The 27,017-nt window shown below is 38.6% G+C and overlaps 1 protein-coding gene across 1 annotated transcript; it reads left to right on the plus strand.

Annotated features, from left to right (window-relative positions):
- Positions 1–405: 405 nt before the first annotated feature.
- CREBL2 (cAMP responsive element binding protein like 2) lies at positions 406–26,823 on the plus strand. Its single transcript, XM_049625078.1, has 4 exons — positions 406–739; positions 20,205–20,402; positions 21,816–21,960; positions 24,312–26,823. The coding sequence occupies exons 1-4, from the start codon at positions 725–727 to the stop codon at positions 24,314–24,316; spliced, it is 363 nt and encodes a 120-aa protein (XP_049481035.1). The 5' UTR covers positions 406–724; the 3' UTR covers positions 24,317–26,823.
- The last annotated feature ends 194 nt before the right edge of the window (positions 26,824–27,017 follow it).

Here is a 27,017-nt window from a genome sequence, read left to right on the forward strand (position 1 = left end):
GAACTGCAAATTGTTTCCCAAAGCAGCAGCAGCACCGTGTCTTACTAGTTTTTCTGTTTTTGTTTTAATAAAGAACCTTGAGGGTTTCCTCGGTATCCCTAAAGAGGGCCCGCTCCCAATGCTCCTCCTTCAGGGGCGCCTCTGCAGGGCCTCAAACTCGCGCCACCAGCGCCCAGAGCTCTGGAAGTCCAAAAGAGCACACTGTTGGAAACGTAGTCTGATCTCCTGGCTAGCCCCTCCTCCGCCGCGTTCAGAAGCAAGAGGAAAACAGACGCCTTGCTGAGGCTATGTGGACATTGTAGTTTTCTTCCTAGTCAGCCTTGCAGACGGTGCGTTAGGGAAAACTACAATCCCCAGAATGCCGCCGACTACGGCAACTGACGAGGCCATTCCGCGTGCAGTACTCCCGCCCACCCTCCCGTCCGGGCGGCTCTCCAGGGAGTCTGTAAACACACCCAGAGACTGTCATGGAGGGGGAGGAGGAGGCGGCGGCGGCAAAGGGAGGCGTTTTGGGCCGCCTCCAGGGTCCGCTCTGTCATTCCTGAACTGGTCCCTCGTCCCCGTGACTGTGGCCTCAGGGAAGCGAACTGTTAGGCGAGAGGAGGAGACAGTCAGAACCATATCCCCTTCTTCCCCCGGGGCGGGGGCCGGGCCCGGCCAGGCCGGCTGAGCCGGGAGAGGGGAGGGGGAGGGAGCGCCTGGCCAGGCCGGCCTGTCCGCCGAGATGGATGACAGTAAGGTAAGTCCTGTGGTTTGCACGCGCAGCTGCTGCCGCCGCCGCCGCCGCCGCCTGCTTGTCGCTAAGTGCTAGACTCGCCGCTGAACCTCAGCTTGGTAGCCTCGCCAACACCCGGGAAACACCTGCCTTAGACATCCCTGCGCCTCCAGTTGTTACCCCCTGTACCCAGCCAGAAATTCAGGGAACAGGGGGCTGTGTTTTTCCAGAAAGGGCCTTCTCCTCTGGAAATTTTTCACTCCCCGGACAAGCCTGTTTGTCAGCTTTTCCAGGTAGCGCAAACCCTAGTCCTTGACTTGCCTAGCGAGATAAGTGAAGAAACTACCGTGTTTTCTCTTTTTGCCTTCCCCGGCCCTCTCCCACACTTTCTCCGGTGTGGAGACCTTAATTAGGGCACCCTGAACCAGCCCTATTCCCCTTGAAGGTTCCCCTTTCTTCTCTCAGGCTCCCTTACTCAATGCCCCATTCATATAATCAGTTCACTCCCCCTATGAGCTATTTTCCTGTGGTTGGTTGGAACACTCTGCGAAGCTCCTGTTGCTATTCGTCCAGAATCTAACCTCCTCTAGAAAGCCTTCTCTAGGAAAAGTAGTGAATTCCTTCTTGGTAATGTATCTTAATATCCCACTTCCATCCGTCTTTTGCCATTAAAAAAAAAAAAATCACTTATCCCTATGATTCTAGCAGGCATTATTCATAATTGGGTAATTCACATAGTTTATGTATACCCTGTCTTTCTGTCTATCCACATTAGTGTTGTCCAGTTTTATTTCATGAAGATATAGGGATGGTCAGCTCATTACTCATCAGCTTACTGATGTTCTGGCATGTTTAAGAAATTGGACTTTTTTTTTTTTTTTTTTAAGGACTCAGACTGCTAGACTTTGCCAGTCTTTGAAGTAGAAGTTACTCCTTCTCTTTGCCTTTCAGGGGTCCTACTTTCCACAGGCTCTGGCATACTGCTCGTGCTAGCTTTTTCCTTTGTTTGGGTGCTCTTGTCCCCCTCCACTTAACCAGTAACACTTTGCTGCGGTCACATTTTTGTTTCACCCATCCTTAGAATGAAAACACTTCTCCCTTCTCTGTGCTGTTTGTGGTAGTCTACATTATCGCCTCTTCCCGTTCTTGCAGAAGGCTCTGAGAAAAGTGATAAATGAAGGGAAAGCCCACTGCAGTACTCTGAAATTGAGACTCACCTAGAGAAACAGTTTGCTTGTGAAGTAGCAAACCCTAATAGGAAGTGATATTTCCAAGACAGAAAGAGGGAGTTCTGAAAGTTTTCCAGGAACATTAGAAAATGATTTTCCATAAAAGTCTTGCTAGCTTGACTGTTCAGTATTGATTTTGAAAGTAAATCTGAATACCGTATCCCTTCTCTTTTGTAGAAAATAATGTTACAGCTCTTTAAGGATGCTAAAATAACATCGTTCTTTAATTTCCTTAATTTGAGGCTCTCACAGTATATTCTACATAATTTTTAGTTTACTTTTCAGACCTTTGAAACATTTGATAACTTTCTCAAAGTCGTTGGTAATCTCAAATTAAGTCCCAAGAAAAATACATTGGATTTTGAGTTATTTGACTTGCCTATAGAATCACATAGGAGTTATTTCTAAAACTAGCAAACTGTGGTGGAGGGTATAAAATTGTATTGTTTTCCCTAAAAGAGTGAAGTTAAATTTGGGGGGTAGACTATCCATAATTTATTTCCTATAGGGTTCACAGGGAAGCAAAACGAACTCAGTTCTCATTCTTTTTAATTGATTGTTTTTATGAGAGTATTTAGAAACCAGCAGTTTCTTAAATCTTTAATGATCATGCAGAAGGAAATCCCTTCAGAGGTCTCTGGATGGATAGTGCCTCTGTAAATACACTACTTTCACTTTGAGTACATATCGTAGTTGTGGATGAGTAATATTTAAATGCCATGTACAGCAAGACTGGACCGCTCTTCCAGCAGTCAGGCAGTATGAAACAGCCCTTAAACAAGTCTTTGGCAGCTCCCAGGCCTGCCTTTCTCTGTGCTCTAGTTGTTACAGTCCTGCAAAATTGTATTTTCCTCCTAGCATATACGTGTACTTACACACAAAACACATTTCCCCTCACATTATGTTTAAGTGATGGAGTCTCAGGTTCCCTTTTTTCCTGTATAAGGGAAGGTGAGAGTTGGGGCCTGGAATTGTGGTGACAGGAGGGCAGAAAGGATGACAGACTGGCCAACAGCAAGGCCAGGGGAACGGGAAGAGGATGAAGTGGGCAGGAGCTGCAGTTCTAGAGAGACAGTACTTGAATGAGCAGGTCAGGAGAAGACGATGATGATGTGAGGACCTCCCTTTAAAAAGATTCTGTATTCTGAGTTGTTTTCATCAGTGGCAACGAGTGAGTGTGCCAGGAGCTCTCCACATTCTGCCGTCCAGCTTTCTGGAGTCAGAGTAGGACAGATTTGAATGGGAGTGCAGCTTTGCCTTTCAACCGACTAGCGGTGTGCCTGATACAGCATAGAGTACTTGTTAATAGTGACTGAAGGAAGTGGGGACAGAGTGTCATTAAGGAGATTGCCCTGACGTACCTGGGCTTTGTTAATCCATGTGCTCTATTGAGCCAACCACCCAGAGTATACAGACAATGGCAAATAGCAAAAAGAAAGCAAGAGATAGATTGGGCATCTAAAAGTGGGGGCTTGGGAAAGTGTTAAGTAGCAGAGATTGAACACTGACTGAGTAGATCTCTACTAAGCTAGTTGGGAAGGAAAAATCTTGGCTAATTAACCTTTCTGAGCTTCCATTTTATCTGTTAAATGGCCAATACCTTTTTCACAGGCTTTGCTGAGGATTAGAGGTACTACATTATCATAAAGCATTGAATAGAGAGTCTGACATATAGTAAGCACAAAAAATGTTATCATTACCAAGGAGTGACTTCCTTGGTAGTTGACACAGTGCAGTAGGTACCTGAGATGCTCATTTTAGCAATTCTTAATTGCACGCTGTTGCATAACATTTGGAGCCATGTTTATATTTATACCTACACTATCCTTTGCTCCTAACTATGCCCCCAATGGGACAGGGCAATGGGATGGGGCTTGAAATGAACTTAAACTCTGCATTTAACTGTCAGATTGTGTGAGAAAGATAGTCTCCTGAGCCCACCTGCATGTCTACTAGTAAAAAGTGCTTGTTTTTATGAAAGCTTCCTCCTGATCTGCTGCATTCAATTACAAAGAAAATTAACGTATGTTATTTTCAGAGGCTTTGATCATAGAAGGTTCTTACTTTTTATTTTACATTTGACTTCTATGTTTATTGAATGAATGACTAATATAAATTGAAATATCCTAGACTAGATATGTCCCTGCCTCAGACTAAGCTGGTAATAGATTACCATATTATATTGCCTGACAGTTTAGGGCACCAAGCTTCAGTTGAGTGACTGACAAGAGAGTGGGTCAGACACTGGCCACAATATGCTAATATGGATACTGTTCTCCTTCGTTCTTCCTCTACCTGTATTACACACGATTTTCTAAAAATGAGTTTTCTTACACCTTCCTTACCTCTTAGGTAAGAAGACAAGGTCTTCTGTTCCATTCAGTTCTGAGTAGTGTTGGTTCTCACAAAAATTTTAACTTGGCCAAAGAATCTCTTTGACATTCCTGGACCTGTCCTTTGGCCCCTGAAGTCCCTCCTGTTGATCCTTTATCCATCTTTTGCTACAGTTGGAACCACCTTCCTTGAGCAGTGCCACAAAACTCAGACATTCTCTGCTTTTTCTTCCCTCCTCTTCATCAGTGCTTTCCACGAGACTAAAACAGAAGAGCCAGCTCATCTACTAAACAAATCTCTGACAGATTTAATGTACCTTCCTTTCCTCTCTAGGCTGTCTGCATATATTTTTTTAAGATTAAAAAAAAATGTTTAAGTTTATTTATTTTGAGAGACAGAGGCAGAGAGAGAGTGCACGAGCAGGGGAGGGACAGAGAGGGAGAGAGAGAGAATCCCAAGCAGGCTCTGCACTGTCAGCACAGAGCCCCATGTGGGGCTCAAATTCAGGAACCATGAGATCACGACCTGAGCTGAAATCAAGAGTCGGATGCTTAAACAAATGAGCCACCCAGGCACCCCTATACTGCCTGCATATTTTAACTAAGGTACCTCAAAAGATGGTTTAACCCTAAGGAGTAATTTTAATACTACAGAAACCAGCTGAAATCTAAGTTTACATATCCTTATTTAGAACAATTCACTCTCCTAAGGTTTTCAGAAAAGTCTGTTTATTCATTAATTCATTAAATATTTGTTGGACGCATAATATGTAAAGGCATTGTGCTAGACAGAGACACAAAGGTGATAACATTTATAACTATTCTTGGAAACTTACATTTCAGTGGGCTAAGCAGACATAAAGAAAAATAATTACAATATAGTGAGGCAAAAAATAAGGGCAATAGAGGTAAAGTGCTTTTGGAGCGGTAAGAGTAGATGCCTGTACTAAATAAAGCATATTGCACTGAATAAGTACTATGGTAGAAGTTAGAGCAGGAATTAAAAAATTTTCAGTAAAAGGTCAGATAGTAATTATTTGCTGGCCATGTGGTCTCTGGTGCAATTATTCAGCTCTGCCATTTTAGCACAGAAGTAACCATAGGCAGATTTAATGACTGGGTGTGGCTGTGTTCTAATAAAACTTTATTTACCAAAACAGTCAATCGGCTGGGCTTTGCTTTCCATCAGGGCTGTCGTTTGCTGACTCCCAAGCTAGAGCATAAAGCATAAGTAAAGGTGTAGGCAGAGATAAGATTGGAAAAATAATCTGGGGCCAGATCATGATTATGCCTGGCAAATTAAGCTAACACATTTTGGTCAGTATTTTTTCAAAATGTGGAATAAAGAAACACCTGCTGACCCAGGATATTGGGAATAGGGCGTGGGAATCTGAATTTTAATTAGGCTCGCCAGTTGACTGGCTCATATGCTTGCCGCAGTTTGAAAACCAAGGCTATAGATGTTGGGGAGCCATCAAAGGATTTTAAAGCGGAGGCGACAATATCAGATTTGTGTTTTTAAAGGAAAAAATGCTAATGGCTATATGGAGAATGGATTAGGGTAAAGATGTAGGAACCAGCATAAGACTAGAGGCAGAGGGTCCGATTAGGGAAGAACATGGATTTTGGCATATAACCAAAGATCAGATCTCATTTCTACCACTTTCAAGCTGTTATGATTTTGAACAGATTATTTAATCTGTTCCAAACTGAATTTCTTCACTGGATGGATTAATAAAACTTTAATGAATTATTGTGAGAATTAAATGTAATAACAGTTGACCTTTGGGGCACCTGGCTAGCTCAGTTGGTAGAGTATGTGACTCTTGATCTTGGGGCTGTGAGTTGAAGCCCCACCATTGGGCATAAAGCTTACTTAAAAAATGAACAGTTGACCCTTAAGCAACATAGGTTTAAACTGCCCAGATCTACTTACACGTGGATTTTTAGAAAATAAATATAGTACTGTAAATATATTTTCTCTTCCTTATGATTTTCTTAACATTTTCTTTTCTCTAGCTTTATTGTAAGATTACAATATGTAATACATATAACATACAAAATGTGTGTTAATTGACTGTGTTATTGAGAAGGATTCCAGTCAACAGTAGTCTAGTAATAGTTAAGTTTTGCAGGGGAGTGAAAAGTTACAGATGGTTTTTTGACTGTTTGGAAGTTGGCACCCATCACCCTTGCATTGTTGAAGAGTCAGCTGTATATATGTGAGTCCATATCAGAAGAACTTAGTACATCACGGGTTCTCAGTAAATGCTAGTCCTTTCTGGCCCCTCATCAGTTTAGATTGCTCGTAAGAAAGGCCTGAGCTGAAGACCATATTGAGGCTATTGTAATTTGGGTTGTGGTTGATGTAGCATGCATAAAATCCTTCAAGGATGAAGAATGTGGACAGAAGAGAGAGTTAAAAAGACAGAACTCTGGACTAGAATGATCAGAAGAGGCTGAGGAACAGAACTCCACAAAATAAAGAGGGTTAGTGATCCAGGAGAACCAGAAAAAAAAGGGGGAAGGCAGTTCTGCCATGTATCTAAGGGAAGAGAAAATTTTAAAGAGGGAACTTTAATATGAGATGCCACAAAAAAAGTCAAGTAAACAGCAAAGGGGGCGTTGGGGAGGAGTATCCGTTCTATTTGGAAAATAGGGGATTATTTATGATCCTAGCAAGAGAATTTTCCCTGGAGTGATAGGGTAGAAGCGAAAATGTAGCGGTTGAGAAAGAGGTGGGCGGGGAAGCAAAGACAGTTAGGTATAGACCAGCTCCTAGTGAGTCAGTTTGTAACAGTTTCAGGCATTGCTGAAATCTATGTAGTATTATATTTAGCTTCAAACAGGCATAGGTGTTGGGAGAGGAGAGGCAGGAGTTAACTCTCAGTTCAGAGAGGCCTACTTTATCTTCTTTCTCCTTCCGTTGACTAGAAAAACTGGCAGAAAGGTTAGCAGCAGGAAGATGTGATTAGACTTTTGTTTCTGAAGATCTGGTAAATAAAAGGCCTAACCCACAGCTGTGAAGGAAGTTACGGGAGTCTTAACACCAAATGAAAATGCAGCTACCTGTTTTTTCTTTAAAGTGGTAAAGAGCAGTAGCTGGGTACATTCCTATCTTATTTTTCTTTAATCAGTTGGAGATAACTTTTCACTTTATGTTTTAAAAAGAGTGAAGTGAACCCCCTTGCTATTTTTTGTCTTTAGCTGGGGCTGTTGCTGCCACTTCATGTACATGCAATAATCCTCTTAGACTTACTTAACAGCTTGAACTTTTATGAGTTGCCTTAAGAATTAGAGCATTAGGAAGTAAATAAGTGCAAAAAGGGTGGTAAAATAGTTAAGAGTTCTTCATTGGTTTTTCAGATTTTATATCCCTTATGAGGGAGCTTTTTTTTCTTTTTCTTTTTCTTTTATAGCTTCTATAAGTTGGCAGTCCTGATAATGACATCAATTTAAGTCAGTTTTGAATAGTCCTAATTTTTCTTTGCATTTATTCATTCAATTATCAGTCTTTTAATAAATGCCTCTTAAATTTAGCCTGTCTCAGGGCTGGATACAGTGGAGATTGGGAAAGCAGAAAACACAGCTTTTGTGCCCGAGCAGCTCACGTTACCTGGAGGAGATAGAACTTAAATCTGTGAGGCCACTAAAAAACAAACAAACAAAAAGCAATATAACATATAAATTCAGTGTGTTCAGTATATGTTCCAGACATTTGGAGAAAAAAAATGACATATGGGAAGACGGTGATTGTCAGGGAGAGCTTCAGAGAAAGAAGGCTAGAGCTGATCCCCTAACCAAAGAAAGCATAACATTTGCCATTCTGGATGGTAGAGAGGTGGAGGGAACATTTAGAGAAATGGTGATATTGAATAGATGGGAATGGAGGGGATGAGGCAAGGTCCTAAGGAGGCATGACTAGATATGATTCCCCTTTGGGGAATAATGAAAGAGAAGATTGCCTTGGTTAGCAGGAGCCTGGATATAGTGGGCTGACTAGTGGCCCCTGAAAAGAAATATCTGTGTCCTAATCCCTGGAGCCTGTGAATATCACCTTATATGGTAAAAATGAATATTACCTTATGGGGTGGGGGGGGGGAGTGTGATTAAATTAATGGTTTTGAGAGGAAGAATTTATCCTGGATTATCTGTGTGGGGCCTAAATCCAATGACAGGTGTCCTCATAAGAGTAAGGCTGAGAGAGATTTGGCAGACAGATATGGAGGCGGTGTGACCACAGAGGCAGAGATTGGATTGACGTGGCCACAAATGAGGGCATGCTGATAGTTCCTAGAAGCTGGAAGAGGCAAGGATGGATTCTCCCCTGTGCTCTCCAGAAGTAGTGCCATCCTTCCAGACTCTGGCCTGCAGAACAAACAGAAAGAATACATTTCTATTGCTTTCATCACCACCAAGTTTGCGGTAATTGTTAGAGCAGCCACAGGAAAGTGATATACTGGATGTAGTGACCTAGTAAGCAGTGTTGAGTCAGAGGTCTTCTCTTGAGCTGGAGAGTGACATGGCCAAAGGGAGTTTGTTCTTTCTGTAATGATCAGATAACTGCGTTTTTACAATGAAGGAAAATACACCAACGTTATTTTAATAAACTGAAAAGAAAGGTTAATTTGGTAGCTCTTTGCAGGATGGATTAACTAGGAAGGTGGGAGTGGAAAAGGAGAGATGGTAGGGAGCCCTACTGAGAACTTATTGTGATAATCTGTGAGTAGAGCTCTGACTAATATAGGCAGTAGGAGGAGAGAAGAAGAGCTAACTCAGATTTTATAAAGGAATAGATTGGCATGACTTCAGTTGGTGGGTATGGAGAGCCACAATAGTAGAGGGAGATTTCAAGGAAGCATAAAATGAGAAAGTTAGTTAACCTCCTCACCACCACCCTCCATCAAGTGCCTAATGCCACAGTGAGCTGGAGTAAATGAGAGATATATGGCATTAATAGAGCAGTGCCTATAAAGCGCCTGTCAGTTTTCGAGCCTTTGCAGGGCATGATGTGATCAAGTTAATGAGTCCTACCATGAAATCTGGAGGGGAATAGTTATGCTTATGATAGTGAGTTACCTTGTGACAAGTTGCTATGATGCAAATCAGGGGTCTTAGGTCCTAGACCCTGCTCTGACACTGAAATTCTCTGAACTAAAATGTTGCCATCTATAAAACAAAAGAGATCACTGTGCATATCTGTGTGTGGGTATGTGTGTGTATACATGTATCCTTCTACCACCATCACTCCTGTATATCCTGATATCCTGTCTTTTATTATGTTATTGCTTTTTTCATGTCTTCTGTGTCTTATGAGTCTATATACATTACAGTTTAGGACCCTGTGTTCTTATATCAATATTCCTGGAGTTTCACAGAATTTGGGGACATGGCAGGTGTTCAGTAAATGGTTGTTGAATAGAGGAATTAATTTTCCCCTCTTTACCTGAAGAAGATGGCTTTTCCCTCCCTGAAATGGTGTGAAATAACATGAGGTAACAGGTAGAGTGCCTCACTCAAGGCCTTGTCCATGGTGAGTGCTCTCTTCCTGCATACTCCAGTTTGGCCTTGAGTTTAAGTGTTTGTTGTTAGCTCCTAAAAAGCTAGAAGTAAAATGATCCAAGAATCTTTGGAATAGGGTTTAATCTGGACACTGGAGCCTTCCTAATAAGAACCCCTGGAGAGCATGCAGCTCCTCTTTCTACAAAAGTTAAACCTGTTGACTGGGAAGCCTGTGCCATCCACACTCAGGCCTTTGCAGGCTAAGTTCTATTTTTTCTCTGTAATGGTTAAATTTAGAATTATCAGGAACTCCTTCTTGGCTAGATCCAGTCTTGTGTGTTAATTCTCAGCCTTTTTAAGCTCCAAAATTAGAACCCTTATGCTTGACCCCTCCCCTCTGTAATATTCTTTCTCCTCATAAGCTTGTGTCTCTATGCCACATTGATTCTTCCTTTTCTATTATTCTTTCCGCTTTTTAAGGTTCACGTATTTTTTTAATAACAGCTGTCTTTTTAAGATAATGCATTTATTGAAAAATAATTCACATACCGTAAAATTCATCCTTTTAAAGTGTACAATTCTGTGATTTTTATTAGTACAGTTGATGCTTGAACAACATGGGTTTGAACATGTGGGCTCACTTACATACAGATTTGTTTTTTATAAATACAGTGCCATGCTATAAATATATTTTCCTTATGATTTTCTTTTTTTTAATTAAAAAAAATGTTTAATGTTTATTTATTTTTTGAGAGAAAGAGAGACCGAGCATGAGTGGGGGAGGGGGAGAGAGAGAGGGAGACACAGAATCTGAAGCAGGCTCCAGGCATTGAGCTGTCAGCACAGAGCCTGATGCGGGGCTCGAACCTATGAACCTTGAGATCGTGACCTGAGCTGAAGTCAGATGCTTAACCGACTAAGCCATGCAGGCACCCCATCCTCGTGATTTTGTTAATAATATTTTCTTTTCTTTAGCTTACTTTATTGTAATAATACAGTATATGATACATATAATATACAAAATATGTATTAACTATGTTATTAGTAAGGCTTCCAGTTAACAGTAGGCTATTAAGAGTTAGGTTTTGTGTGGAATTGTGACTGCTTGGGGATCAGTGCTCCTAACCCTTGCATTGTTCAAGGGCCAACCGTACATTCACAGTTGTGCAATGGTTACTGCTATCTTCCCAGAACATTTTCATTACCTTAAAAAGAAACCCTTGTAAACAAACTGTGGTATATCCATGTAATGTAATATTGTTTTTTTTTAATTTTTTTTTTAATGTTTATTTTTGAGAAGAGAGAGACAGAGCATGAGCGGGGGAGGAGAGAGAAAGAGGGAGACACAGAATCAGAAACAGGCTCCAGCCTCTGAGCTGTCAGCACAGAGCCCAACGCGGGGCTCAAACTCACAGATTGTGAGATCATGACCTGAGCCGAAGTTGGACACCCCACCGACTGAGCCACCCAGGCACCCCAGTAATGTTATTAAGCAATAAAAAGAACTGAACTATTAAACCACAAAAAGGCATGGCGGAACTTCCTTGCATATTGCTAAGTGAAAGAGGCCAGTTTAAAAAGGCTGTCTACCATGTGATTCCAACTATATGACATTATGGAAAACGCAAAACTATAAAGGTAGTAAAAAGATAAATGGTTGCCAGCATTTTGGAGGAAGGAAGAAGGGGTGGGACATGGGATTTTTAGGGCAGTGAAAATATTCTGTATGATACTTTATTGCAGATACATGATATGTGCATTTGTCAAATCCAGAGAGCCATACAACACAGAGTGATGTAGACTATGGATTTATTAATAACATATCAACGTTAGTTCATGAGTTATAGTGAAGGTACTACACTAATGCAAGATTTTTTTTTAAATTTAATGTTTATTTTTGAGAGAGGGAGAGGGAGTGGGGGAAGGGTGGGGGAGTACTGAGGATCTGAAGCAGGCTCTGTGCTGACAGCAGAGATCCATCCCAATATGGGACTTGAACTCACAAACCACGAGATCATGAGCTGAGCCAAAGTTGGACACTCAACCAACTGAGCCACCCAGGCACCCCTACGAGATGTTAATAATAGGGGACGCTGGGGGATGCCTGGATGGCTGAGTCGGTTAAGCGTCTGGCTTTGGCTCAGGTCATGATTTCACAGTTCATGGTTCGAGCCCCACATAGGGATCTGTGCTGACAGCTCTGAGCCTGGAGCCTGCTTCAGATTCTGTGTCTCCTTCTCTCTCTGCCCTTCCCCTGCTCATGCCCTGTCTCTGTCTGTCTCTCTGTCTCTCTCAAAAAAATAACGATGGGGGGGGCGCCTGGGTGGCGCAGTCGGTTGAGCGTCCGACTTCAGCCAGGTCACGATCTCGCGGTCCGTGAGTTCGAGTCCCGCATCAGGCTCTGGGCTGATGGCTCGGAGCCTGGAGCCTGTTTCCGATTCTGTGTCTCCCTCTCTCTCTGACCCTCCCCCGATCATGCTCTGTCTCTCTCTGTCCCAAAAATAAATAAAAAAACGTTGAAAAAAAAAATTAAAAAAATAAAAATAAATAATGATAGGGGACACTGGGAGAGTGGAGAAAGAGGAGATATGTGAGAACTCTCTACTTTCTGCTTAATTTTTTGTAAACCTAAAACAGCTCTGAAAAGCAAACTATGTTAATTTTAAAAAAGAACAAAAGAAACACTTTAGCAGTCGTTGCTCATTCTCTCCTCCCCTGCCCTAAGCAATTACTAATCTACTTTTTATCTCTTACCGATTTGCCTTTTGTGGACATTTTAGCTCCATGGAATCACACAGTATGAGGCCATTTGTGTTTGGTTTCTTTCACTTGGCATAATGTTTCCAGTGTTCATCTGTGTTGAACCATGTACTTCATTCCTTTTTGTGTCTGAATAATGAATGTTCCATTGTATGGACACACCACATTTTGTTATACACCCATCAGTTGATGGACATTTGGGTTGTTCCCACTTTTTAAAAAGCTATCATGAAAAACGTTACTATGAACATGCATTGTACAAATTCTTATGTGGTCATATGTTTTCATCTTTTGGGGGGATATACCTAGGAGCAGAACTGCTGGGTCGTATGGTAATTCTAGGTTTAATATTTTGGGGAACATGCAAATGGTTTTCCAAGGTGGCCACTATTTTATATTCCCACCAGCAATGTATAAGGGTTCCATTTCTCCACATCTCCACATGTTATTGGCTGTTTTTTATCATATAACCATTCTTGTGGGTATAAAGAGGTATCTCTTGGCCTTGATTCACATTTCCCAAATGACTAATGATGTTGAATGTTTTTCATATGTTTATTAGTCATTTATATGTCTTCTTTGGAGAAATGTCTATTCAAATACTTTGCCTACACTTTAATTGGACAGTTTATCTTTTTGTTGAATTGTAGGTGTTCTTTGTATATTCTGGATACAAATTTATCATACGTATGACTTAACAATTATTTTCTCCCATTCTATGTGTTGACATTAATGGTGTTCTTTGAAGCATAAAAAAATTTTTTTTTAATGTTTATTTATTTTTGAGAGACAGAGAGCATAAGTGGGTGAGGGGCAGAGAGAGGGAGACACAGAATCTGAAGCAGGCTCCAGGCTCTGAGCTAACAGCACAGAGCCTGACGTGGGGCATGAACATGCCAACTGTGAAATCATGACCTGAACCAAAGTCGGATGCTTAACCCACTGAGCCACCCAGGCGCCCCTGAAGCACAAAATTTTTAATTTTGAAGTCCAATTTTTTTCTTTTGTTGAGTATGCTTGTGGTGTCATATCTAAGAAACTGTGGCCTAATCCAAGGTCACAAGATTTATCTCTATGTTTTCCTTTAAGAGTTATTGTGGCTCTTACATTTAGGCCTTTGTTCTATTTTGAGTTAATTTTTGTATATGGCATGTTGTAGGAGTCCAACTTAATTCTTTTTGCTTGCAGATATTCAGTTGTCCCAGCACCATTTATTGAAAAGACTGTTCTTTTCCCGTTTCTCTATTGTTGTGGCACCTTACTGAAAATCATTTGACCATAAATCTAAGGTTTATTTCCAGATTCTCAATTCTTTTTCATTTGATATGTGTCTACCCTTGTGCCAGTACCACATTATCTTGATTATTGTAGCTTTCTAATAAATTTTGAAATCAGCAAGTCAAGCCCTCCACCTTTTTGTTTTTTAAAATTGTTTGGCTATTTGGGGTCCCTCTATTACCATATAATTTTTTATTTTTATTTTTTTTTAAAAATTTTTTTAACGTTTATTTATTGTTGAGACAGAGACAGAGCATTTTTTTTAAATTTTTTTTAACATTTATTTATTTTTGAGACAGAGACAGAGCATTTTTTAAAAATTTTTTTTTAACGTTTATTTATTTTTGAGACCATATAATTTTTTAAATTATCTTGTCAGTTTATGCAAAAAGGCAGCTGGTATTTTTTTAAGTGATCTCTACACCCAGTATGGGGATCAAACTCATGACCCCAAGATCAAGAGTCAAATGTTCTACCAACTGAACCAGCCAGGCAACCCCAGCTGGGATTTTGTTGAATTTGCAGATCAATTTGGGGGAATATTGTCATCTTAACAATATTAAGTCTTTCAATCCATGAATATGGAATGTCTTTCTTTTTATTAGATATTTAGTTTCTTATAATGATGTTTTGTGGTTTTCAGTGCATAAGGTTTGCAGGGTTTTTTTTGTTAAATATTGCTAAGTCATTCTATGAGGCCAATATTGTAGCATGTATCAAAACCAGAGATACCGTAAGAAAACTATAGACCAATATGTTCTCTGAATATAGATGCAAATACCCTCAATAAAATGCTGTTCCTTTTTTAAATGTTTATTTAGAGAGCAAGCAGGGGAGGGGCAGAGAGAGAAGGAGAGATAATCTCAAGTAGACTCCTCACTGTTTGTACAGAGCCCGACTCAACCTGGGGCTTGATCTCATGAACCGTGAGATCATGACCTGAGCCGAAATCAAGAGTCAGATGCTTAACTGACTGAGCCACTCAGGTGCCCCTAAAATGTTGTTCTAAATGGTATGTTTTTATGCTATTCTCAATGAATGTCTTTATGATTTCATTTCAGATTGTTCATTGTTCAGAGCTAATTTTTGTTTATAGATCTTGTCTCTTGCAACCTTGCTCAACTCATTTATCAGCACTAATAGTTTTTTGTGGATTCCTTAGGATTTTCTACATACAAGATCATACCATCCTCAAGTAAAAGTAGTTTTATTTTTTCCCTTCCAGTATGAATGACTTTTCTTTCTTTTTCTTGCCTAATTGCTGTGGCTAGATCCTCTAATATAATACAGTGTTGAATAGAAGTAATGAGAGAAGGCAAGGTCCTTGTCTTTTTCCTGATCTTTGCGGGGAAAGCTTTCAATATTTTACCTTTAAGTGTGATATTAGCTGTGGGTGTTTCATAGATACCCTTTATCAGGTTGAAGAAGTTCCCTTTATTCAGTTTGTTGAGTGTTGTTTTTTTTTTTTTTTTTTTTTCATATGAAGGTGTTAGATTTTGTCAGGTGCTTTTTCTGAGTCTTTTGAAAAGAAAATGTAACTTTGGCCCTTTTTTTCTTTTGAGATGATCTGTTATTACAGTATTTGATTTTTGGGTTGTTACACCTATCATTATTCCTGTGATAAGTTGCACATAGCTATGGTGTAAATCCTCTTTATATGCTGTTAGATTCAATCTGCTAGCATTTTGTTGAGGATATTTGCATCTATATTCGGAAAACATATTGGTCTGTAGTTTTCTTATGGTATCTTTGGTTTTGATATCAAGCTAATAATGGCTTCGTAGAATGAATTGGGACATGTTGTTTTCTCTTCTGTTTTTTGGAAGAGTTTATGCAAACTTAGTGTTAATTCTTTAAATGTTTAGTAGAATTCACCAGTGAAGTGACTTGGACTTTTCTTTGTGGGAATTTGTTGTTGTTGTTGTTACTAATTCAATCTCTTTTTTTGTTATAGGTCTATTCAGATTTTCTATTTTATCTTGAGTCAGTTTTGCTACTTTGTGTCTTTCTAGAAATTTGTCCATTTCTTCTAGGTTATCTTGTTTTTGGCATATAATTTTTCATAGTATCTCATGTAACCATTACTATTTCTGTAAAGTTGATAGGGATGATGTCTCTTTCAGTCTTTTTTTTTTTTAACCCAGTCTTTTTAAGTTTATTTATTTTGAGAGAAAGAGTATAAGCACAAGCAGCGGAGGGGAGGAGAAAGGGGGAGAGAAAGAATCCCAAGCAAGCTCCACACTAACAGCACGGAGCCCAACACAGGGCTTGAATCCCACGACCCCAAGATCATGACCCGAGCCGAAATCGAGTCGGATGCCTGAGCCACCACCCAGGCGCCCCTCATCTTGACTTTAGTATTTTGAATGTTTTCTCTTGGCCAGTCTAGCCAAAGGTTTGTTGATTTTGTTGGTTTTTTTGAAACTTTTGGTTTCATTGATTTTCTCTATTGTTTTACCATCCTCTATTTTATTTATGTCTGCTTTGATACTTGTTATTTCCTTCCATCAGCTTGCTTGGAATTTAATTTGTCCTTCATTTTCGAGTTTCTTAAGGTGGAAAATTAGGTTATTGATTTCAAATCTTCTTTTTAGTTTAAGCATTTACAGCTCCCTCTGAGCACTGCTTTAGCTGCATCTCATAAAGTTTTGGTATGTTGTGTTTTCTTTTCATTTCCAAGCAGTTTTCTAATTTCCCTTGTGATCTCTTCTTTGACCCATTATTTACTTAGGAATGTCTTTTGTCTTTTTATCTGCCATATTTATTAGATAGTTATTGCTGTGTGCTAAGAATTATATGACAGTCCCTGGTGCTTACTTTCTAAAAATCAGAACATCCAGTTTTAGCTTGTCTCAATGGAGAAAGTGTTTATAAAAAAACAGGTAGTTAACATAAAAGTAGGACCTTCACTCTTACTTGCTTATAATAAACAGACTTGAACATTTTAAACGTAATAACGAAGACAGATGTGGTATTGCAAAAGCCCTAGTGAAATCTAGCATCTCTACTGTTTTACCTTCGTGTAATAAATTCTTTGGAGAGTAAGAAAAAAATCAATGGCTGGCAAGTTTCTTTATATGAGAGCTAGGGAGACAGACTTTCTGAGTGTTTCCCTTGGGGCTTCCTATTTCCAGCTCACAAATGTGTTTGGGGGAGGAAAAAGAAGTAAAATGGGTAATGGATAAAGAGGTTCCACTGTTTTAAAGACAGCTATTTATATTTTCATGTGGCTCTATGTCAATAGAAATAAGACTAGAATAGAAAAAGCTAAATCTTATATCATTTTCATAGTTTTCTTTGGAGTTTGTGTTGGTGCATAAAAATCAGTACTTTTACTTAGCAACATTAATGTGCTTCCTCACAGAAGAAATAGGAGAGCAAAGGGACAATATGGTTGTCACTGAGTTTGTGAAATTTTAATGAAAATTGGTAAGAATGATTTTTGGCCAGAGCTATTTAAGGAATTTGTGAGACTGATTTCAGTTTTAGTTTCTGGTTCCTTTCACTAACTTCTCCTAAGTTTCCCCTAATCATTATGGCTTATGAATATATGAAGTTCAGTTGTTAAGGCAAGTAGTCTACTAACCCACATTTGTATAATACCTTTTTCTTTACCTGGTGCTTTTATACTTAAGACTTACAGTAATCCTGCAATCTACCTCTCTTGAAAACCGGTATACTAATCAGATTTTAGCTGACACCAAAAGCTAAAAATTCAGTCTACCATTGAGGAAAAATTAAACATACGGTTTTAACGTAATTTTACAGGAGGTGACATAAAATACAGGAAACCTAGATTCATTTACTCTGCTTTCTAATTTAAAAAAAGGTAGTGAAATAATTTTACTATCATGAAAACTAAACAAAAGGATATAACTTTTGTTTGATTTTTATGACTGTGCTCAGTTTGTTTCAAAAATCATTGAAGTCTCTTAAGTACACTGTGTCCTCTTGCTGGCTTCTCAAAGGCAGCCTCTCCTGAATTAATTAAAAACAGCAATATTCGAGGTATTAGATTACAGTGTTGTATGATTGACGATTCACTTTACTACATAAAGAATAGATATGATTATCATTTATGTCTCTGTAGACTCGAGTTTATGCTGTAAATATATTGCTTTTTAAAAACTGTAGCAATAGCAAATATACTTTGGTTTAATGTAGGATGATTTCAAAATATTTTATTAAAATTGTGCAGTTTCCTGAGGTGTATATTATTATGTTGGAATAAAAACATGGTGTATAATATAAAAAGCTTAAAAGATCTGTTTTTGAAAAGTTGAAACTAATTTGGGAGTACTGAAGCAGCTAGCTTTACAAGAGTGGTGGAAAAGAAAGTTTTTTCCCCAGAGTCTTGGAGAATTCAGTCTCATTTCAGAGCTGCCTTATAAAATGCTTGATGCAGTGGTTGGCCATCATGTTACATGACACAGGGTCTGGTCAATGTGGTTCATTCATATTTACAGTTTGGTTTTCAACCTAACCATTATACTTAGTAATGATCTGATCTTTATAGGGTATTGGGCATTGTTCATGTGTGATATTAATAGTGATCGCAACAAACAAGCAAATGAGAGTTTTTATACCCACATGAATATTGCGTTTGAGTTTTGTTACTGGGAATGCTTCTACTTTTTTTTTTAAGAGCTTTTTTTTTCTTAAGTTTATTTATTTTGAGAGAGAGAGAGAGAGAGAGAGAGAGAGAGAGAGAGAGAAAACGAGCAGGGGAGGGGCAGAGAGAGGGAGACAGAATCCAAAGCAGGTTCTAGGCTCCATGCTGTCAGCACAGAGCCCAACGCGGGGCTTGAACTCATGAACTGTGAGATCATGACCCAAACCGAAGTCAGATGCTTAACCAACTGAGCCACCCAGGTGCCCCTACTTTATTCCAATGATTTTTCAGTATTTGAGTTTTGCATCTTCTCTTTTATAATTGCCTTTAAAGCCTCAGCAGTATTCCTCAGCAGTATTCCTTTCAGAATACTGAAGTTATGTCATTTTTATTTTCTGAGGGTAGTTTTCAGAAAGAACTGGACCATAATTCAGAATTTTGTCAGATAAAGTAGATAATCTGAGGCCAACTCGACTGTATTGTAGCTTGTAAGAAACTAGCTCTAAAAGCACTTTCCCAAAAAGCTTGTTCTTTGGAATAAATGTAACCCCTTTCAAGGTAATTGCTTTAAAGAAAATTTATTTGATGTACAAGTTCAGGTTCGTGTATTTAAAAAATCATCACATTTACCTCATAGTTACATCTTGTGTAAGAACTTGGGGAGGTTCCAAAGCTAAACAGTGAAGAAGATTAAATTATTTTGCTAGTCACCAAAAAATTGTGCCTGTGCAGGTAAATGAATAGCAGAGATATTGAAAAGATGTCTTATGACCAGTGGGAGCAAGTTGAAATCTCTTGAGACAGTCTAAGGTTATAATTATAGGCTTCTAAAATCAGGAGAGAATTATCCTGAAGATGTCAGGGACTTCTGTGTGTTCCTTTGGGCTCATCAATGTTGAAGAGGGAATTCATAGCCAAATTTCTTAGGATACATTTATATATATATGTGTGTGTGTGTGTGTATATATACACACATACACACAATTTTTGTACAAATTTTATGTTGTTTTCTAACTATAAACATTTAGAAATAATAAAAAATATAGATGAGAGAAAGCTGTCAAAGAAATCCTCATTGAATTTTTAATAAACATCCTTTCTTCTATGTGTTGTTTTATAAGGTTGAGATTACACTGAACTTAAAATTTTTAAATCTTTTTTTTTAATGTTTATTTATTTTTGAGAGAGAGAGAGACAGAGCATGAATGGGGGAGGAGCAGGAAGAGAGAGAGAGAGAGAGAGAGAGAGAGAGAGAGAACCTGAAGCAGGCTCCAGGCTCTGAGCTGTCAGCACAGAGCCCGACATGGGGCTCGAACTCTCAAACTGTGAGATCATGACCCAAGCCAAAGTCGGATGCTTAACCGACTGAGCCATCCAGGCACCCCTACAATTTTAAATATTGGTTTTTCTACCTATTATTTTCACAAGTCAGAAATTCTTTGTGAACACAATATTCAGCGGCCATCTTTTAGATTGTAGCATCTAGTCATACATGGTTCATAAAATTTACTGTTAAATGACTTAAAGTTTATCATTGAAGAAATAATGAAAACTTACAGAATTTCTTCTCTCACACTCATAGTATTAGAAGTATCAGAAAGAAAACAATAACATGAAGCAAAGACTCATGAGGCATGTCATGGGATTATGCTTTCTTAGTTTCATTGGCTTCATGTATTATTTGTAAATGTTTTCCTTGCTAATGTGCAGCCATAGTCACTTTCCTAGAAACAGAACTGAGAGAAAAAAACCATTTCTTCTCTCTCTTGCCGAAGGTGGTTGGAGGTAAAGTTAAGAAGCCCGGCAAACGTGGTCGGAAGCCAGCCAAAATCGACTTGAAGGCAAAACTTGAGAGGAGCCGGCAGAGTGCAAGAGAATGCCGGGCCAGGAAAAAACTAAGATACCAGTATTTGGAAGAGTTGGTATCCAGTCGGGAAAGAGCCATATGTGCCCTCAGAGAGGAACTGGAAATGGTAAGAAAGTCTGCCAGTAAACACCTGAAAAAATCAACCTAAGCTTAGTAGTCAAAGAAATATATATTAAAATATGAAGGTACCAATTTTCACGTATGTGTTTCACAAATACAGGAAAGAATATTAGTCTGTTAGCCAAGACGTAAGCAAGGAAGCAGTTTTGCATAGTAGCTGGTGGGAGCAGAATGTGCCTGACTATTTCACTGAGGGATTGTTTTTGAAGGAAAAAAATGGAAAATAACACAAATGTACAATAATAGGGGATTAGTTAAATTATACTGCATTCATAAATTGGACTACTTTGCAGGCAGTAAAAATCACAATGCACATGTATATTTACTAATGTAGAAAGGCATTTACAATATATTGCTAAGTGGAAAAAGCAATATAACAAATGTAACAATATGCATAGTATATATACCATTTGTGTTTCAACATATTGATTTATTTATTTGTCATGTTTTGGTCATTTATTCATCCAGACTTTGGGTGGTGGCTGTAGAAATGTAAAAGAGAATAGAAATCTCACTATAAGCTCAGGGGAGGAGGTGACAGGTTGGAGACGAGAGAGAATACTACTATGATCATCACAAAACTAGGACCTCAGCATTTTAAATGGTAAGAAAATAAGGTTGGGGTCTGAAGAGAGTCCAGATAAACACTATTGAATAGATTTAAAAATATATATATTGAATTTGACTCCTGCTGCAAGTTATTTCTTACCTTCTGCAGTGTAAGCTACTTGAGGGCATGATCTTTGAACTAACTGATCTTTGTATACGTCAAAGTCCATACTACACAGTCTGGCAGAAAGCAGATGTTTAGTGAATGTTTATGAAAGAGAAGGGAAATTATAAAATTATTTATTTTAGGAGTAGAAATGATAATGTGACAGCAAAAAGAGATGAATTCTAATTAGTGGCACACTGGGAAGAGAGAATCTTTTAACCAGAGGAGCCTTCTTTTTTTTTTTAAGTTTATTTACTTTGAGAGCAAGAGAGTGTAAGCAGCGGAGGGGCAGAGAGAGCAGAATTCCAAGGCTTCACACACAGCACAGAGCCCAATGCGGGGCTTAAACCCACAAAACAGCCAGATCATGACTTGAGCCGAAATCAAGAGTTGGATGCTCAACCGACTGAGCCACTCAAGCACCTCCCCAGAAGGGCCTTCTTAATCTGAGCACTACCCACAGTTTATCACTAGAAGATTCAACAGCAGTTTCCTACCCTCTTCTGAAAGATGGCAGGCCTCATACATGTCCTAGGTTACAAACAGAAAATACAGTGGAGGGATAGGATTCCCACCAGCCAGTGTGACCTCTAGTTATGGGAGTTCTTCTGTCTGGGATTTCTACCCCTGGTTCCTGAACTCTGGCTAGTAAAATTTTACTTAAATATATTTTACATATTTCAGTACAAGCAGTGGTGCCTGGCAATGGACCAAGGAAAAATCCCTTCTGAAATAAAGGCCCTACTCACTGGAGAAGAGCAGAGCAAATCTCAGCAGAACTCAAGCAGGCACATGAAAGCTGGGAAGACGGATGCTAACAGCAATTCCTGTGAGTACCATGAGTGGGAGAGTTTATATTTAGAGGAGCGTTTTAAGGTAGGGTTTCCATTGACCACTTTCCTTATGTCATTAAATAAAATGTTGATGTCATTTGTAATATACTAATAAGCAAGTGAAATGGTGCTAGATTCTAAATATTGAGATGAATTTTACATGGGCTCGATGAACAGCAACTGAAAAATGTATGGAAAATTCTTAAAGTAAACTTAGTCCATAAATGGGAGTACATTCTAGTTATTGTTAATAAGAATTTTATTTGTATTTTGATTTACAGCCTAAAGAATCCTTTCACTTATATTTATCTTATGTTTTTCCTCCAATAATTGTGTTAAGGAATTACACTTTTTATTTTGTAGATGAAGAAATAGCAGAAGGGTTGGTTAAGATGCCCAGGGTCACACAGCTATAATGGGAAAAACCTGTCTTCACCTAGTCCAGGCTGTATCTAGTACAGGAGCCCATCATTGCAGGGTTTTTTTTTTTCATTATGGTGAAATTCATATGAAATTCATAAAATTAACCATTTTAAAGTAATAATTCAGAGGCATTTAGTACAATCAATGTTGTACAACCACCACTTCTATCTAGTTATAAAACATTTTATCACCCCAGAAGAAAGCCCTGAACTCATTAGGTAGTTACTTGTTCTTCCTCCCTCCAGCCCTTGGCAACTTGTCTCTATGGATTTACCTATTCTGGATATTTCATACAAATGGAAACATACAATATGTGACTTTTTGTGTCTGGCTGTTTTCACCTAGTGTATTTTCAAGGTTCATCCACACTGTAGCCTATATTAGTACTTTATTCCATGTTATGGCTGTATAATGTTCTGCTAGGTATGTGTACCACAATTTATTTGTTCATTCATCTGTTGATGCTTGTTTCTCCCGAACAGTATGATATGAAACATGAGTGTACAAGTATGTGTTTGAGTACTTGTTTTCAGTTCTTTTGCTTATATACCTAGAAGTGGAATTGCTGAGTCTTCTGGTAATTTTATATTTAACTTTTAAGGGAACCACAAATTGTTCTCCACAGTGGCTGATATATTTTGCATTCCCACCAGCAGCATATGAAGCTTCCCGTTTCTGTACATCTTGCTAACTCTTTTTATTTTCCCTTATTTAAAAAAAATTTATTTTTAAGTAATCTCTACACCCAAATGGGGCTTGAACTCACAACCCCGAGATCAAAAGTCGCATGCTCCACTGACTGAGCCAGCTAGGTGCCCCTCTATTTTTAAAAACTATAGCCTTCCATCCTAGGATGTGAAGTAGTATCTGATTGTGTTTTTGATTGGCATTTCCCCAAAGACTAATGATGTTGAGCATCTCGTCATATGCTTATTGGCCATTTGTATATCTTCTTTGAAGGAATGTCTAAGTCCCTTGCCCAAGTTTTAATTGAGTTGTTTTTCATTTTGTTGTTGAGTTGTAGGAGTTTATATTTTTCCCAGATTCTAGACCTTATCCCATTCTGTAGGTTGTTTTTTTCACATTCTTTTTTTTTTTTTTTTTTAAAGTTTATTTATGTTGAGAGAGAGAATCCCAAGCAGGCTCTGCACTGTCAGCACAGAGCCTGATGCAGGGCTCACTCTCACGAACCATGAGATCATGACCTGAGCCAAAATTAAAAGTCAGACGCTTAACTGACTGAGCCACCAGGCGCCCCTTCTCACATTCTTGATAGTGTCCTTTGGTGCACAAAACATTTAAATTTTGATGAAGTCCAGTTTATCTATTTTTTTCTTTTGTTGTTCAGGCTTTGGGTGTCATATGTTAACAATCCATTGCCAAATTCAAGGTCATGAAGAACCTTACCCCTATGTTTTCTTCTAAGAGTTTTATGGTTTTAGCTCTTATATTTTAGGTCACTGATCCATTTTGAGTTAATTTTTCTATATGGTATGAGTTAGAGGTCCAACTTAATTCTTTTGCATGTGAATATCCAATTGTTCCAGGACCATTTGTTGAAGACACTGTAAAGATTTTATAATGAAGATGTCATGGATTGGTTTCTTTATCATTGTGATTGCTTTGGGAGCACTTGAAACAGTTATAAGAAAATGCTGTAAATTTTTTATCTTTTAAAATATTTTTGTAAAAGCGAACGGTTTGGTTTTTGATAGCTTTTATTACATGAGGTAACATTTGTTTTAATCTAAATTGAATTAATGAAAAAAAGCCAAATCAGCTCAATTTTCTTGCAATCTGTATTTTTAAAAAGCCTTTCTGTAGATCCTAAACAAACAAAAAATTCATACATTTTAAAACAGATTAAACAAACTTCATTGACTTACAAACATTCTTACATTGGTAACTATGATTTATTTTTTAGGGTGAAGATTATATAAAATGATGAGTAGCTGATTGAAGCCAATATTCTGATTCCTATGGAGGATGAATGGGCAAGATTGTACTTCTTGGCTCCATTTACTACCTACTGCTCAGTAGTCATCTCTGTAAATCTGCAGTTTCTACCAAAATGTGTGATCATAGATCCCAAAGGATTTTGCTTTAACTTTCAACACTTAGAAAATTTATAAACATTCAGACCTGTTCTGGTTGGTATTGCCACCGGTGGCAGTTAACATGTTGTAATGCTTGAAAACACAGGAGTAGAGAGAAGTGGGTGAAGATTGTATTTTTGCACCTTAACTCCACATTGCTTTATTGGTTAATTTATATTCTTTCCATGTATTTCATGTCATTGTATGTGTATGTATGTTTAGGTGTCACCTTCTTTTATGTTTTTGACTGCCCTACAAAGAGAAACCAAATGGGCTGATTATTAAGTTCTCAGCCTTAATGGACCTAATCTTATTTGTTTATATTTACTTGAGTAATGTTTATTTTCTGCATGAACCATGATTTCTCCTGTGAGCCATTCCAGCATAAGCTGTGAATATGTATTAACAAATATATACAGTTCTATTTTTATAATCCATAATGATATGCCTGTTTTGAATAATGTACGTGTTAACAAAATCCATCAGGAAAGCCCTCAAGACAGCCTCTATTTAAAACTTTCGTTGCTGTCTTCTCGAACTATATTTATAAAAGTTTGCTAGGGCCTAATCCATACTTGGAGAATAATTAGTCAAATTTTCTTTTTAAGCAAGAAGTAACCCTTTAGGCATTTCATCAGCATACACCATCTTGACAACTTAGAGAATGTATGTATGTGTTTCTATTGTATGTCTATATATGTATGTGGGGAGGGTAGGAGTGAATGTTCACACACATTTCCTTGTGTAGTCAACTAACTCGGACACTTTTTCTAAAGAAAATAGGATGAAATTAGCTGCTGAGATCGAGTTTCTGCCTCAAGAGATCTGGAACAAAATGAGGGAGAAATTGCTGGTAGATCTAATGGCTGTAGGCATAACCAGAACACTTAGTTTCTCCCCTGACATGAGCTTCGTGATGAATGTGTTCTGAGCCAGGAAGAAACACACTGTGGGTGTGCCTCTGGTTTGGCCCTGACCGTGTCTACACTCTGGAATGAAGCACTGAGCTAGAGTTGTCACAGCACCACGGCCAGATGGCCTGGTGGGAGCACAGAACGGCAGAGTAGTTCTTTTCAGCTCCGGTTACAGCTACATTGACCTTCTTCCTGACTACCCAACAGAGCAATGGCTGAGGAATCAAGCTCATAATATTTTACATGCAAATAGACTAGGTATCTTTCAGTTTCCCCAGTGAGACACCCTATCACTCTTTCTTCTCTGTCCCATAGTTAAATCAGGAATTGTGTTCTCTGTTGCTGCTAAATTATAATTGTTCTTTGCTCTACTGAGGCAAATATTTGGCTTCTACACAGTATGTTTTGTTACGAAATGGCAGTTTAAGAGGAGGCATCACACTCTAGACTGAGGTGGAACAAGAGATGGACCACATAGTTTTAGATTACAAGGTACTCTCCCCTCTTCTCTTAGGCCATGTTTCAATAAAGTGCTTCCCCTTAGCCTAAGTTCCTGAAGATCTCTTGTGTGTAGGTTGCAAACTCAGATCTAGTCTAGTCCTGTGTGACTACTGATATACCACTAGCCCAACCTGTTGGGTCTCTCTGTGTTTTGGAGGACTGGGGGTTTAAGAGTATTTAATGTCTTTTTAGGATCACAAATATAGATAGATTGAGGATTGTTAATATCCAGACCTTCAGAGTTTAAGTGTTTTAAATACAGTGTTCAGATTGTAATGGGTATGGTTTTGCCATCTGGTCTACTCAAATGTATATTTTTATTTTGCAAAACAACCCAAGATTTACTACGTGTTGCTTTTTGTTCAGTACCTTTTGAATTCCCCAGAAGAGTTGTTTTCAAAGCAAACATTCCAAAATGAATGTGGCTCTTCAATGGAATGTCTCCATTGTGCTTGAAGTATTTCTTCTCTGGTTGTAATTTTAAAGTACAGCTCATTTGAGCTACCCTCTGTCCCCACCCCCAGTATCTTTACAAGAGCAGTGACTTTGTCCTCAGGTAGAGGATGTGTAATTTTGGATGAAAGTAAATTACAACTTATATAAAGTTTATTCCTAAACCTATCTTTTTGGTATTTTAAAGTAGATCATACCAAGACAAAGTTTCTTGGTCTTAAAAAGGAATGTTTTGATTGCTTTGGGTGTTGTGCTGGCTGCACGCTTTGGCCACTTGAAGCATGTTAATAAATGTCACTGATTAAAACAGCTGGAGCATTTCTTTTCCCATTCCAGTTAAAAAGCAGCAATACTGAAATCCTAGCATCTCTCACTTTCTGTAATGACAACATACAGGCTGAGAGAGAACAGAAGAGGGGGAGAGAATCACTGAGCTCGGTCCCTCTGGATCAGCGCTGTTCTCTTTGCTCCCTGAGTAAAAAGAGTAATGTTGTTGTTGTTGTTCCCAAAGAAAGGAAGGTAAGGGGAAAGTATATATTTGTGTATTTAGACCAGTCATATTCTGTCATTAACTTAGCATAGACCTGCCATATATTAGAGCAACTGAATATAAGATGGAATAAGTTTGGCCAGGTCACGTTTTAGGAGATAGTTGATGTTCTTAAA

This window comes from Panthera uncia, chromosome B4 (assembly GCF_023721935.1).
Source record: "Panthera uncia isolate 11264 chromosome B4, Puncia_PCG_1.0, whole genome shotgun sequence".
In the NCBI taxonomy this organism is placed as follows: Eukaryota; Metazoa; Chordata; class Mammalia; order Carnivora; family Felidae; genus Panthera; species Panthera uncia.

Excerpts from the sequence above, each read along its gene's own strand:
- CREBL2 (XM_049625078.1), top strand. Across the intron at positions 20,403-21,815 it reads TCAGAGAGGAACTGGAAATG|TACAAGCAGTGGTGCCTGGC; the intron begins GTAAGAAAGTCT and ends TACATATTTCAG.